The sequence below is a fragment of the Triturus cristatus genome, chromosome 7 (assembly GCF_964204655.1).
Source record: "Triturus cristatus chromosome 7, aTriCri1.1, whole genome shotgun sequence".
NCBI lineage: Eukaryota > Metazoa > Chordata > Amphibia > Caudata > Salamandridae > Triturus > Triturus cristatus.
Window position 1 is genome coordinate 1,691,661,926 of NC_140590.1, and position 16,401 is coordinate 1,691,678,326.

The 16,401-nt window shown below is 45.2% G+C and overlaps 1 protein-coding gene across 4 annotated transcripts in view; it reads left to right on the forward strand.

Moving 5' to 3' along the window:
• The window catches only part of RBP5 (retinol binding protein 5), a 56,019-nt gene that overhangs the window by 771 nt on the left and 38,847 nt on the right, over window positions 1–16,401 (forward strand). For 2 of the 4 annotated variants that reach the window (XM_085619879.1, XM_085619880.1), the window contains exon 2: window positions 12,498–12,590. In XM_085619879.1, coding sequence (XP_085476005.1) covers window positions 12,498–12,590 — 93 coding nt within the window. Of the gene's footprint in view, window positions 1–3,783; window positions 4,576–10,133; window positions 10,376–12,497; window positions 12,591–16,401 lie in introns of those variants that run through there. The other 2 variants (XM_085619881.1, XM_085619882.1) reach the window with 2 other exon arrangements.

Consider the following 16,401-nt stretch of genomic DNA (forward strand, 5'->3'; position numbering starts at 1 on the left):
GTTTCTGTGCTATTTTTAAGCGGTGCTGAAAGAGATGAATTCACTGAGAGTCTCAGTTCTCCCACCAGCTCCCCAGAAAGAGTTTTTAAAGAAGCAACACTTCTGTTGGAGACTTTCACAAAGTTACCCTTTACCTGTCTGAACTGTAGGAAGGTTAACAGCACACGCCCCTGCCAGCTCAGCCATGAAGGGGTGTGACTGAGGTGTGAAATGAGGTGTGGAATGCCTCCAAGGAGCAAACAATAGGCTGACCTGAATGGCCAGAGATGACTCATGTGAACCCCACAGAACATTCTGAGTGGGGGGTATAGGCGCCCATTGTGGTAGCGTTCTTGCGTTGAGCCTCACGTAACACTTAAGGAATACTTGAAATTGAGTGAACAGGATGCGCAGACCCTTCTTCTGCGTCCCCCAACTGGTTGCTAAAGGACCCTGCTTTTGTCCTACCAGACTTCTATTTCTGAGGGTCTTGTAGGTAGAGTGTCTACTTCAAACTGGATTTTAGTGTTAGATGTGGAATGACACTGGTCTTTCACACACACGGCCCTCAGAACCCGGGTTTAGGATGGCCAACGGTTTTTGCCTTCCAATGCCAATGCCTTGACACATGGCATTTTGTGTCTGTTTGCAGTAAGGCAAACAGGAACTACTGAAAATGCAAATAGGGGTGACCATGGTAATGCTTGCCCCATAGGTTAGGGCTTGCCCAGCATCAATCCCACCCTGAAGTTGGTGTCAGGCTGAAATGTGGCACCTCCAGGCACCCACTTCAGGGCACTTTCTGGATCCGTGGAAGATCAGAAGAGGATAGGACCTCTTGACTGTGACCAAAGCGGAGGCCTCCTCCCTCTTGTACACAGGATAAGAAGTAGACTCCAAGGCTCAGATGGTTGACCTCCTGTGTAGCAACAGGGAGACGACAAGCTGCAAGAGGCCTTTTCCTGGAAGTACGCAGATAACCAGGGTAAACTGTAACTAGATTGGACCTTGATGTTGGCGTCTACCTGACACTCTGTGAGTCTGTAAGTGCCTTGTTTGAAATCCTTGAGGGCTTTGGAAGTGCACATGAGTAATTGTTTGGGCACGAGAAGAAAGTTTAGAAACTTTTGAAAACTTTTTCTCCCAAACAGTGGGACAAGCAGACCAAGGGGCCTTATTTACAAGCCCTCTGCACTGCCGTTGCTTCACTTTTAAAATAGGAAAAAGTGACGTACCGGCGGTGCAAGGGATTCGTAAATAATCCCCCAAATCTGTAGGCAAATCTTTAATGGGACAGACCTGGTCGGTGTATCCGACCCTTACTCTATCACGTTCAGCCTAAATTCACACCTAGGTCACAGTCTACAGAGAGCATTGACCACCATTGGTGCATTGTGATTTTTGGTGCTACTGTCCATTAAATCTGTAAACATTCATGTCTCTGTTTTCCCTGATAGTTTTCGTTCACTTTTGGGCTCATTTTTTTTATAAAATGTATTCTATTTTTTTAATTTGGGTTGGGGTGTTTATTGTTTTGCATTTTTGTTTTATGTCTATTTTGGTGCTGCATAAATACTGAACATATTGCCCCTATGTTAAAACCTGGCTGCTCTGTGCCATTGCTACCAGATGGGTGAGCTCAGGTTAAGGTTAGATTAGTGACTTTTTGGGGTTCACCCTGACCCGAGTTTGAAGCATTCCTAGAAGTAGGCAGTTGCTCACTCCAAATAATAATCCAATTTCCTACAAGGACTATTTGTCGCTCAGGCTTTAGAAGAGAGGCATTGGTTCCTCAAACAGATTCAATATAAAATGTTAAAGATTAGTTATCGTTTGCATGTCATTCCCTTTCCAAATGTGCACTCAAGGTTTCTGTCTTTAAAATAGCGATACTTTCAGGAAGCAATCCCAAAGGAAGGACTTCTTTTGCTTTCAAGCTGCACATAAACGTGGCTCTGCACAGGCCCCAGCCGCATCCTGCAAGGCCCATGGCTTCGCCCCCTTTGACATCCAAGCTCCAAGAGGGAGGAGTGGGAGGAAAGAAATTGGCAAATACCTTTGGGTCGAGCACGCTCTATACAGAATTGCACACACAAAAAGTCAGACCTATTAACTTTGCCAGTATTTTTTAGGTCTGGAGTTAGCCAAGACCTTTTGATTTTACAGAAATAATATGTATAATATACTTGCAGGAGTTTTCAGCCACCTCTCTGCGCCCATTGGTCTGTTGTTGTGTCATTGTCAATCTGCGTCCACCCATTGCAGCATACAGCATGGGGCAACAGGTCAGCCTACTTAAGGCTCTGGTTAACCTCACTTGGAGTGACTGCACTTTGATTTTTCACTAGGTGCACATCTGCACACAAGAAGTTTGGTTTAGTTCCAGTGTTGCCTGATGTGAAAGTAAGACACTTTTGAAAAGAGCAGAGGGCACATTCCAGCTTTATCAGTGTCTGTCTACTTCCCAGTGCTTTAAAAGGGCTGGCACTGTCCAGGAAAGAGAACCTGCACTTTTTTTTATTTTAAGAGGCAGAGTACCTGCACTTTCTAGCAGAAGTGCAATACGTTTAATTGGAGAGTACCGCCACTGCTCTGAAACCAGCAGGTACTCTGGTATAGGGTACCTTCACTTCTATTTACCCATTTCAAGCACTGCTCCTTCCAATGCTGTTGTAAATTCCTTTTGAAGTGGACTGGTGCTAGCAAGTCATATTGAGTGCCAGGACTGGGTTTCACCAATGGTTCTTTGATAAACTTTACCAAGGAGGAAAACTAAACTTTATGGTTTTTCATTTGCAGCATACTTGCAAAAGCTTTATTTAAGCATAGGTGGCGTGTAATGTGGGTTTTAGTATCCAATATTTTATACTGTGAACCCTCTTTCCTTCCACCTTTCCATCTTCTTTTTTTCATTTTTCTTTTCTCTTTTCTCTTTTCTTTTTCTTTCCTTCTTTTGTTTCTTTTCTTCTTCCATTCATTTTCCTTCTTTCTTTTTTACCTTTCCACTTTTATCTTCCTTCTTTCTCTTTCTTTCCTTTTTGTCTTCTTTCCTTTTTTAGGTCTCGCCTGACCCAGCGCATGCGCTGGTCTGGCGAGACTTATTGAGAGGGCTCCAAAAAGTGCTACCAGGCCAGCCTAGAGCTACAGTGCATGTTCGCGGGCGCGCGCGCCGCGCTTTACCGCAATTACTTTCACTTTTGCGGCCGCACGATGTTTGATCATGATCCCGATCTCGATTACTTTAACTTTTGCGGCCGGACGGCCGCTTTGCATAGCCAATAGGTCGCGCTTTTGGGACCTTATAAGTATTTAGTTATGCAACTGTTGCATGGCTAAACACTTATAAGGTCCCAAAGGCGAGACCTATTGGCTATGCCAATGCTTGTCTTTCTTCCCATCTTTCTTTCCTCCTTGGATGGGGTCATCCAGGCGCCAGAGAAAGAGAAGACCCAGGGTGGGTGCAGAGGGCGAGCATCAGTGAGGGCTGCAGAGGGAGTTGTGAAGCGAAGGAATGTCTCTGACATGTATTGGCTCTCTCATCATTTCACTCCCTCTGATAAATATGTCAGGGCCTCGGAGGGAAGTGATTTCCTGACGCAGGGGTTCACAGTATTAGCCACGGGGCCCCACAGACACCTTAGAAGGCAGAATGGAGCTTAAGGCTCGTTAACTCCATCCTCCAGGGGACAGGTCTAAACATAAACGAGGCGATGAGCTCATTAACCACTTCCCCTGAGCTCCCATGACCTTGGGGCTTGAAAGGTCGATCATCCGGGCACCCTTCCCACCCACCCAGACAGGCACGCCAGCGCCACCCTCCACAGTGCCACGAGGCCCTGCTACCTGCACAGTGCAGCCGGGGAACAGCAGTACCAGCGCCCCCATCACAGGCAAGGCAGACACACACCCTGGAGAAGGCAAACCAAGACACAGCCGGGCCTGACGCACTCCACAGAGCCACGAGGCGCCGCACGCTCCACAGAGCAGCCAATCACAAATCAGTGCCAGAACCCACACCATAGAGAAGGAACATAGAGACCCCTCGACCTGTCGAGCAATAACCTGGCGAGAGGAAGACACTGCACCCTGGAGAGAGCACACTAGGTCCTGAGTGCAAGAACTTTCTCACCAGAGAAGAAAAAGACTGCAGCTTGGAAAGGGAACCCCTGGTGAGCCTGTAAAACACCCCCTCGGCGAACAATAGCCAGCATTGAGAAAGGGAAACCCGGGACCAGCCCCTGGAACCTCCTGCCCAGAGAGAACCGCATTGCACCCAAACAAGGGCTCTCTGGCCTAGCTGGGCCCGCGCCAACCTCACCAGAGAAAGAATACATATTCCGCCTTCACAGCCCTGAAAGTACAAACAGGACCAGTAGGCAAGCGCCCGCCGCCAATCTCTGGTGGAAGAAACCCCAGCGGCTCGAAACACCCCGGGACTCGAGAGAAACCCCACGTATCAGAGAAAATCAGAGCTGCGTATCCCAGAGAACAGAGCCCACCTCGTTCAAGGGAGAAAGCCCACCCAGGGCACCGACACACGAAAAACAAGTAGACACCTCGAGCAACGACAGGAACCGAACCCCAACCCCGTCAGAGGTAAGACGGCTAATTAGCATCCTCTGGGCACAACTGTGGGACTGAGTGGGGTAACTTGAGGTTAGAGGCTGGCATGCACGGGAATCAGCCTTTACGAGGTTTTTTTTTTACCACGCAGTACCGTTACCTCGGACCACACATATTTTACCACAATATTATTTACAATGCATATACCTTTACCACTCATTCCTTTACTACACATATAAGGTAAGTATAATTGTTTGTTTGTGTGTAATAAGGTTTTAGGTTTAGGGTTGGGTAGGGTTTTAGGTTTAGGGTTGGGTAGGGTAGGGTTTTAGGGTTGGGTAGGGGGTTAGGGATGGGCTGGGGTATAGGGTGGTAAAGGTATCTTAGGGTTTAGGTATGGATGGTGGTATAGGGTGGTAAGGGTATTTTTAGGGTTTATGGGTGGGTACGGGTATAGGGTGGAAAGGGTATTTTTAGCGTTTAGGGGTGGGTAAGGATATTGGATAATAAGGATATTTTTAGGGTTTAGGGATGGCTAGGGGTATTGGGTTGGACGGGTAATTAAAAAGGAGAAGGATTGTGTATATAAATGTATGTATATATATATATATATATATATATATATATATGTATATATATACATACACACACACACACACACACACAACGGACGGGTAATTAAAAAGGAGAAGGATTGTGTATATAAATGTATGTATATATATATATATATATATATATATATATATATATATATATATATAATACCGTCTCCTCAAACACAACACAGCGGGGCACAGACTCCAAGTGCTTATCTCGTTTTCTTATTTTGCCACATGTCCACCATAACGCATTTCGGCCACAACCTTGCCTTGTTCACATACACGTCATGCTATCCACTGGTCATTTATATATCATCATGTAATCAAAGGTCGAGGAAGAAAGACTGATACTTTGTATCCGTGTTCATGCACAAACCAACATACTAATGGTGCCAAAATACATTACAAATTCATGTAACTACAAATTAAATAACCAAGTATATAAAAAAAACTCCAGTACATAAAAAACCCTTTGATTGATGGATAGGTGTTGCACAACACTGCATGTATATCAATACACTTTTTTTTATAACGAATGGAGGATTCTGTAAACGAGTCTTGTACGCAGTTGATGATTGGGTGCACGCCATCAAAATACAATACAAATAGAAACCATTACGTAAACCAATGAAAATGTTTAAAATATGGTTCAATATATCCTAAGTAGGTCTTCTATTGTGATCTATTCATTTCTACACAGCGAAATGTATTTGCATGTATTGCGAATATTGAATTATTTAAAAAAAAAATCTTACACTCCCAGTAGTCCCAATTTAAGCCCATAATGGGCAGACTTGTTTTCGTTCTTATACTTCCTCCATTTATGACTGTCTGTCCCCACCTTTAATCTCCTCAACTAGAAAACGTGCCTGGAATTTGTATACGAAAAACACCAATCCGGGTGTAAAGAATCAACTTAACCAATAGTTGGTATGTTTCATGACCATAGAAAAGTGCTGAGGGGAAAGTGCATAAAAGAAAACAATCAGGGGAAAGAAAAGAAAGTACCTTGCTGCAACATATGAATCGCTCTCTATATTACCATTACCATTCATTACTTGTTAGTTAGTGTGACACCAATTACATAAAATGTATGTAGCTCCTCCCCTACATTCAAACCATTTGGGGCTTTTGAATCCAAGTTTAAAATATACACAGATTCTAGTTGCCTGAGCCTACGCTCTTGGTTGCCACAGCGAATCCTCTTGGGAACTACATCAATTACAAAGTATTTAAGGCATTCAGGATTTTTATCATGACTTTCATTAAAGTGCCTAGCTACTGGTTATGTATTATCAGTATTGGTAATGGCTCTGAGATGCTGGAGGATCCGTTTATGCACCTGCAATTTCATCCTCCCAACGTATCTAAGGCCACAACCACATTCTAACACATATACTGCGTACTCCGTGTTACAATTGTAGTAGCCATTAATCATCTGTGGCCTGTCATGGAACGGAGTGCAGTATTCACTGGTATTGATCCCAAATTTGCACGCTCTGCCGGAAATACATTTGTAAAACCCTTTCCTAGGGGACAGCCAATTAGAATTCTCTATCACTTCAGAACTGCTCTTAACTAGCGCATCTCTCATTGATGCGCTTTCTTGAATGTAATAAGAGGAGAATTTGGTACCGAAGGTCCCAATACTGGACCCCCTTGGACTAAAGACCAATGCTTTCTGAGAATCAATCTAAGTTGTTTCTCCTGCTTGTTAAATGTCAAAATCAATCTTGTACTAGAATCCTGTACCTTATCAGTTTTTCCAAATAGGACCGATCCCTGCTTTTCGAATTTGCCTTCATTATTGCCCCATCAAGCGTCCGTTTGGCATAGCCTCCAGCTAAAAAGCGGTTTCTAACTTCCCTCTGACGGCTCTCTGGGTCCTCTTGGTGACGGCAATTTCTTCTTAATCTAATCATTTCGCCATGTGGAATGCTAGCTTTAAGATGTTTAGAGTTAAACCTATAGGCATGAATATATAGGCTATAGGCATAGCACTGAATTACCCGCTGTATCTTTTCTAAACATCCGTGACTCTATTTTGTTATTTTTGATGTGTACCTGCACATCTAAAAACGGAACCTGTTGTCTGCTCATATGTGCAGTGAACTCCAAGTTCAATGAGTTCTCGTCGATGCTTTCAACAAATGCGTCTGCTGATTCAGGCGTACCCTTCCATATGACGAATAAATCGTCTATGTAACGTAACCTGCATATTACATGATCATCCCAGGTTGTGGCATAATCCGAGACCAGCACTCGCTCCACCCATCAGCCCATATGTAAACACGCGTAACTGGGGGAGAAGCAAGCACCCATCGCCAAAACCCTCAATTGCTGGAATATCTCTTTGTCAAAATGAAAATAATTATTCTTAAGACACCATTTGATCATTGGTTATATAATCGCAATGGTCTGCCTCTCAAATAATATTCAACAGCCCTCTATCCATCCTGGTGGTTGATGCAGGTATACAATGCAGTGACGGCAAGTGTCATTAGCAGGTGATCAGTATGCCAAGGAATATCACACATTATTTTGAGACAATCAGTGGTATCCTGTACAAAAGAGGGTAAAGCCCTGACATATTCCTGCAAAAAGAAATCAACAGATTTAGATGTATTCTCAAATGTGTACTGCCCTTAGTTGGTCTTATTGGCCTGCAAGGCGGTGGCATTACATATATGTTCATACTTACCTTAAAAGGACTATCAATTTCGTGGTAAAGGCATGCATTGTAAAAGTTACATTGCTGTAAAGAATGTGGGGTAAAAAATATGTGGTAAAATCCTGCGTTGTTTTTTTAACACGTTGTAATGTCATTCAAACGCATGCATACCCTACATATCCCAAACTCCAGGCTCAATGTGGGGGTAGACCTCCTGGGGAGCAGGTGGCCCCATCTCTCTGGGACATCAGGTTTCCAGTTCTGGGATTTCATTTAGGTCATCAGTGGCTTCTGGGAGCTGTAGTCTTAGGTAGGTTCAAATCCACCAATTCACTAACTTGATAACACAATTGATAAAGAAAATGCTCAGGAATTGGAAATGGGTGTATCTGGAAAGAAAATTGTCCGATAGTCCTACACATGGGCTTTCCGTGTGTATGGAAACCGACGAAGGAACTAAACTGCTGGAATGAAAATCACCCAAAGTAACTGTAAGAGGCTCCCGGGCTGGCACGGTGGCATAATGCACAAGGATGAGGGGTCACTGAGTCTCCCATATCTCACAAACATTTGTTGACCTTGGCCTAAATGGGGACCCCTGAAGAGTTGGTTTGTGTTTCACCCCTCGGCTGGCCTTTAGCACATGCAAGCTGGCCTCACGCCCAGGGCACCAACCTCCAGAGGGGAGCTGGAGCTCTCTGCAGCAGTCTCCCCACAACTTGGGTCCAAAGAAAATTGGAATTAATCACTTTTCTGAAGCCTGCTTGTGCCCTTGTCTTCTTTTTGTTTTTTTCCTTATCATGGCGCTCCTTAATCTTGCCGCTCTCACCTTCCTCCTACTCCTCCCAGTTGTTCAGACATAAACAAAGAGGACAAGTGGGAGGGGCGCCAAGTTTGGTTTGGCCCAGGACACTCTCTGAGCAGAGGCCAGCCCTGAGTAGGTCCCACTGATTCAAGTGTCCTTGTCCATTGCTTTCAAAGCGCCTCTTCAAGCAGGATGAGCTGCTCTGATTGTCATCCATGCGCCCCTCTAGCCTGGAGTCCGGGCACCGTTACGTCATTTCCTTCTAGAGAGCACTTCCGGGAGGCGTGCTCTCAGTACCACTGTGTACAGGGCTCGAAAGCCACACCCTAAATACTTCCAAGCACCTAGAAGCCAGTGTGAGCTATACCGCATCGGCAATGTACTTCTTTACTGACATTTAACTATATTTTATATTTTCATATTGAAACAAGGGATTGTTTTGGGTGGTGTGGGCCCACCTTAGGGATGGATAAAGAGAAGGTTAATTAAAAGGTCTCCTCGTGGCATGAAAGGTAAAAGCTATCCCTCAACCCCTTGATTACTCTTGGTCGCCTCCGAGTCCATCCTTCTCATGCTCACCAGGCCACCTCAGATTAGACCCGGCCATATGCAAATCAGTCTCAACCCTGCTCCAATGGGAATATTCCAGCTTTACCTGCCAGGCTAGGTCCTCCCTGAACCACAACTCAAGCAACCCAGGACCGGTTTACCTCTTATTAGGGCTCATCAGTCGGGTATAGCTTGGTTGCATTGGCACAGTGTGCACGGGGCCGCGTCTGGGCATACCCGTCCCACTTAGGGCGACACACTAAAGTACACAAAAAGTGATGGGTGTAACGCTTGAATTAATCTCAGCCACTGGTGATTACTCCGGCCGCATCCCAGTCCATTGTTATTTTGCTCACCAGGCCACCTCGTTTTGTAGGTGGGAGGTGTACGCAGACCCTGCAGAACACAAGTTACAATCCCAACAGTTTTTGTGGACTGCAACCTGACAAGGTAGCTCATCGGGTTAAGATCCCTGCTTTAGAGACCCGTGGACTCCATGCACACTTTGCCTCCAATCCTAGAGGGCAGTTCCACTTTTAGAGCTCTTCTGCCCCTTTCTGAGGGCAGGCTGGCTGCAGACATTTCTAGTTAATGCTTGTTTCATCTCTTCCCTCCAAAAAGGTCAGTGTGTGCCGAATGAGCAAACCGTCTTTTTCTGTAACCCTTAATGCCCTCTGCTTGAACCCTCAAAGGTTACTGGGTGGGAGAACTGTGGCAGGGGTGACTGGCTGGCACTCATTAACTGCCCACGAAAGGCTGCTAACAGGAGAGACATCCCGTGCTTGACTAAGTCTCTCTCCCAGTGTGTACCGAGACATCCCGTCTGTGACTGTCCCAGAAGAGACCCCTCAGCAAGAGAGAAGATAGACAGCGTCCACACTGTGACTGCCTCCTAGGGGAGACTCCCGCCACTGGAGAAGGCTGAGACACATCCAGTCTGTGACTTTCCCAGAAGAGACCTTAAAGGAAGAGAGGATAGAGCCCACACTGTGACTGCCTCCTATGAGAGACTCCTGCCACTTAGAAGACTGTGAGACATCAGCCTGTGACTGTCTCAGAAGAGACCCCACAGCGACAGGCAGGACAAACAGAGTCCACACTGTGACTGTCTACGAGAGAATTCCGCCACTGGAGAAGGCTGAGAGACATCAGCCTGTGACTGTCCCAGAAGAGACCTCTCAGCAAGAGAGAAGATAGACAGTCCACAAGGTGAATGCCAACTGCGAGAGATTCCGGGTGTTAAAGGGTACTTTCCACTCTGTGACAACAAAAACATCAGACCCTCGTGGCAGAGACCTCTAGCGACGTCACGCCACACAGCAGGTTCTTGAAGTGATGTCACGGTGACGATCGGGTTTAGGCTTCCTAGAGTGACGTAACATTCTTGGATCGGAGGTCCGGAGTGATGTGACAACTATTTCTGTTCAAGCGATACCACATCCGGATGCGAGGTGGTATCTGATGCAATGTCACAATCTGACTCCAGCTGCCAGAAGTGAAGTCACAGTCAGGCGCCAGGTTCCCGCAGGGTTATCCGAGTCTAAAGCCAGGGTCCCAGAGTGATGTCACATTCTGATGTCAGGTTCCTGCAGTGATGTCATAGTCAGACTCTAACCTCGTGGATTAAAGTCACAGTCTGATGTCAGGTTACTAGAGCGGTGTCGAGTGATGTCAAAATCTGACTCCAGTTATCCGCGGTGATGTCGCAGTCTGGCGTCAGGTACCTACAGGGATATCCGAGTCTAACATAAGAGGCTTAAAGGGATGTCGCATTCTGATGTCAGGTGCTCGCAGTGATGTCACAGTCTGGCGACAGGTACCTGCAGGGATATCCGAGTCTAAAATAAGAGGTTTAGAGGGATGTCACATTCTGATGTCACGTCCGCGCAGTGATGTCACAGTCTGGCGACAAGTTACCATTGAGAGATCTGAGTCTTGAATCGGTGCCCTGGAATGATGTCACATTCTGACGCCAGGTGCATGCAGTGATGTCACAGTCATACTCCAGACCTCAGGAGTAAAAAGCCACGGTCTGGTCTGGTGTCAAGTTCCTAGAGTGATGTCACATTGTGATATCAATGATGCCTCAGTCTGGGGTCGGGTTCCTCTGGTGATCTCACAGTTCCTGCGGTGATATCCCACATAGTGAGGTCACATTCGAATATCAGGTTCCGGTAGTGATGTCACAGTGTGACGTCATATTCCTGCGGTGATATCATATGCCAATCTCCTGTCTGTTCCCAGAAACCACAGATGGAGTGAGTCAATGCTGCTCTGCTAACCTCAACTCACAGCCAGAGCAACCCGTTCTCTATAATTAAATCTATGGGAAGTATAAATACTTTTCATTTTGAAAACGAAACTGTACTTTTTAGAAACTGAAGTAAAAACACTGTAAAAATGTTAATTAAATGGCCGTAAGGAATGTGCATGGAAAGAGCTCCCTGAAACTGAAAATAATACATTACGGTTCATTCACTCAGCACACAGAAACTGAACGGCCTCTCCACTCTCGTTGCCAGGATAATTATTAAACTCAATGGCACTTATTTTATCCATACTGAAATGATAAAAAGCTGAGCAAGTGCTGGTGGAATTGTGGACCAGGCAAAGGGAGGTCTCTGCACCACGCGCACAGCCCACTGACCTAGCCAACAAGTTATATGTTCGTTTTAATCTATAGTGCGCATATGCACCCCACAAGAGAGCGCGCAACCCCACGCTCTCAAAAACGGGAGTGCTCCTGTCACACTGGACTCCAACTCACCAGGGGAGGCCTCCTGGCAACTCTGAAAGGGAACACAAGAAGCAAGAAGGGTTCATTTAATTTTATTTGGCGATCAATGGTGGGAAAGGGCCGAAGCGGTGGATGTCGGCATACCTGTGTAACCCAAGACCGGTCGAAGAGGTCCGGGCGCTGCGCCAGGGCCCAGCCTTCATGTGAAAAGGGATGGCAGGGTGGGATTAGCAGGGATTGAGTTTTATTGTACGATTTACAAATCACACGAATACAAAATGAAGAAAGTAAACAGAGAGGGCGCCCAGAGGCGGCAATGAGCCATTCCGCGGTCCTCCTGGCCAAGGTACTGTGCTCAGCCTCTATGGCGCATGCGCAAGGCATATCCCCTGGAACCACACGTGCATATATACACCAGCCACCTCCCACCCGGAGAGCCAGGGTGGGCCGTGGGAGACAGTCAGTGACCAAGGCCACAGTGATAGCCGAGAGAGGGAGAGGGCGGTGGCGTTCAGAGAGAGAGGAGCCGAGGGAGTGATAGCAACGCTGACAGCGCCGGAGCCTTACACTTCTTACAACCTTCTCTCACGTCAGGTCACCAAAGCGCCAAGAAGATGCCGCCGACCCTCAGCGGGCGCTACACCTTCGTTTCCCAGGAGAACCTGGACCCCTACCTCAAAGCCTTGGGTAAGTGGAACGTTTTTATTCATTGGTTTCATGAGCAAACATGCAAGAACAGACGGTCTTGAAAAACTTTATAGCAGGAACAATTATTGGACACCATGGAATACTGAGGTTGCCTCAGCCAATCAGATTGCTCACAGTGTTGACACCAAACACCCTTGCCTGTATGTAAGTTTAGTGCCAGAGTCATGAAGGAGACAGTCAGTGGCCATGTTCAGTTTACATAAGGGTGATCAGAAGGCAGGGGCTAGTAGCACTATTAACAATGTACTGTGGAATGTTAGCAACCGTTAGCTACTGTTATCAGTACTTAAATTGTAAAAAAAATAAAATAGTGACAGGGCCCTCGTAAGGAGGCCAGCTACGCTTGCACCGCCCGGTTACAGTAACAGCCAACTGCTCACCATCACACTCCTACAAGCCTCACAATTCCGACTATTCGAGGCCCTTAAAGCTATACGAATGACTTTAGCGGCAGTCCCTTTTAATGTATATTGAATTAACAAACAACTGTTGTTGTACCCTTCTCTAAATCAGACAAACATCGCCACTACGTGGCAGACTCATAAGTGTCGGTGTTGACAATTAAGCGCGGTGCCGAGCCCGGAAAGCACCGGATCAAATTAAGCACTGCTGTTAACAGCAATAATTTTAAGTATATTATGTTAAAGAACTATATAATGTCTTTCAAGCACAAATAAACATAGACTTATAAACGCTACTTTTTTACAATGAGATATGCAAATAGAAAAATTAAATAAAAAACATGTAAACTCTTTCCTTGATAATAACATACATAAACTTTAGAGACATCTTTTCAATCTCTGCTTGAGCCAGTAATCCCAATTTAGAACGGTCTTCCAATGAGCATCTTTCTATGTTGGATTGAGTCCACCCCCCCCCCCCCCCCCCCACACCCATACACATGATTTAATTAAATAATGTCAGTTCACCTCCTGGTACATCTCTTCAGGCACTTGATGCACAGAGAACTGATTCTGCCTCAGACAAGACCAGCCTAACCTTATACAAATAAGGATTCATCGCTACATGTACCATAAGGACGTCACAGTTGTACCTGGAATTATGCGGCTCTACAGCCGGCAGCGTTTTCTGTGCAGTCACAGAGTTGTCCTGTTTGCTCTATAGTTTACCATCGGCCGCATAATTTGCCGTTTTGCACAAAAAATGATTTCAACCCAAATAAATCAAAGATTAATAAAACAACGGGTAGGCACTGCATTGTGGCTCGTGACACTTTGAAAATGTGGAGTGCTCGCCTTTTGCATGGTGTATGTTGCATTCGGAAACACTAAAGAAGTGCGCATTTTGCCCAGAAGGAGTTAATAGCCCTAATGCATACAAAGAGAGCGGCGTTGAGTGGTCATGGTTGCCCACAGAGAGAGTTATACAACGCTACATGTTAAAATATAATAATACAAGTTGGAAGGATTGAGTCCTTTGTCACGCAGGGCCATTTTAAAGTCCCCCAGGCATATCTGTGCAATAAACTGTTAGCTCCTGTCCAGGTCTGGCTTCCCAGCGGTCATTCTGCAGCAATGTAAGGGGCCTCAAAACGCAGTGAAAGGATGGTCTGAACTTAGGCCTCTAGTCATGACAATATTTATTTCCACAGTGAATACAAAGTGGTCTTTAGAGCACAGTTGTATCAGAGCGCCACAAGGACACTCAAAGTTTAGAAGCGTCCTACACAGGCTGCAGCTTTATGTTTTTTTAATACCCGAATTCTTAAATCTTAAAATGTTGTGCACAGAGAAAAATGTCAAATAGATATTGCATTTACAACAGTTTTCTGCGGTCTGTCTCGGGTTGGAAACTGGTGCTTCCTGGAGCCTCAAGCTAAGGGCACAGAATACAATTTGAACATATATGGGATTCACCGGATAAGAGAGATGTATTTTGTTTCCTGCTGAGTGCACAATTGTGCATGTTTCACAAAAACTGCTTGACCTTGGGAGTTGGGAAGGACAGTACAGGTGAGATGGTGCCACTGTGGTTTGGTGCAAGGATTGATGAATAACATTTTGAGCAGTATTTGCTGAATGTATCTCCCTCCAAAGGAAGAGAATTAACATGGTTTGCATCTACTTCTATGTGTTAAAATGTCCAAATACCTGCACAACAGTGAGAACGTGCGTCACAAGTTGCTTTTCCTTGCCACATAATTCAGTCAATGAGGCTCGCTAACGTGTCCTCTCTTGCCGCCTAATTCCAGTGACTTTGGTTCTGGGAGGATGGAGGCTGGGTGCAGTGGTCAGGCTGCGGTGTTGACAGTGGGCTGAGGGGTAAAGGTAAGCCGCAGTCGTTTGCGTTGGCCAGGTCGATATATGGATGAAGCAAAATACATAAAAGGGACGCCCCCTATTGATTCAGCTGTCAAAAATAGACTTAGGACCCTGAAAAAAAACAGCATAATGAGTAGAAGAAAGGTCCCACTCCCCAGAATTACTCATCACACAGGAATAAATCCCACTGTCAACAGATCCAAATCAATTTTGAAAATGTATTTCATAAAGTTCAGATTTCTTTACTTTCTACAAAACATTTCTTTTATAATATTTATGACATTATTTGCATAAATCATTTCAGCATTATTTTCTATCCATTATAAAAGATGTACATTCGTTTGTTTAAAAAAAAGGCCTTACCACTTCTCAATTCAACACATACCCCCATGAGCACTCCTGTATCATACTCCCATCTCACAGACCATTCATTCCACATTCCATACATCCATCATACATCAGTCCGGTAAAAAACGTGTCTGCCATACTTTGGCAGAGTTTAATTTCTTTTCTCCTTCTGATGTATAGGCCCAGGCTGGACACATCTACAGTCAAGACACGTTTCGGCGGGTATATATTTGTTCTACCACCTTCTTCAGGACAGTATTAGCTTTAACTATGTACATAAAACATCAGGAGGATAAACGGGCAAATCTAATAACAAAACAAATGAATAATGTGTAATACTTTTCAAACATTATCGTACACCAGATCTGACCATATATTCACAGCATAATATTTTAGACGCAAAGAATTTCCCAAATAAAATAAAAAACCAACACAGTGGGGTTTATTCCTGTGTGATAAGTATTTCAGGGTAGCCAGACCTTTCTTCCATCCATTAGATATATAGCTGAAGCCTCAGTAGGCCATGGTAAGGGTCAGGGTGCACTTGCGGCCCTTGCGGGGCAGCACGTGCTGCACCTATCCTGGCAGGAGCATTGCAGTGGAGAGGCAGACTCTGTCTAAATCACACAAAACCCCTCTCAGGACGAAGGGTGCCAGCAAGTTGTTTTTCCTTTTTCAGTGTATGTTCAGCCACTTCCAGCTGCTGCGGCTGGCATTGCTCGCCCATTAGCAGGGAAATGCTGTGCTTGCATTTGAAAAGCAATCTCTGCCCTCTGACCCACTGGGCTGTTTACCCTGTGATTGTCTGGAAGAAAATAGGCAGAAAGTCAGCAGCTGCATTTTATTTTGCATTTCACAAGTCTACCCAGTGACATTAGCATATATAATACCATCAGACATTCCTGGCTTTTCAGCTAACAGTATGTTGCATTGTGGGGCTTGTAGTTTTTCTTTTTACACCTAAATTATGATCTCAGAGCCCCTGCATGTGAAATGCTGTTGGCTGAAATGCCAAAACTGGCTGAAAGTGTTACAAATGGCATGGAACTACTTGTTAGCTATGTTTAAAAAGTTTTACAAAATTCCTGGCTTAGTCCATATCAAAAACTACTTATTTCACTCATAACACCAAAAGTAAAATGTGCTCACATGTTTTGTGA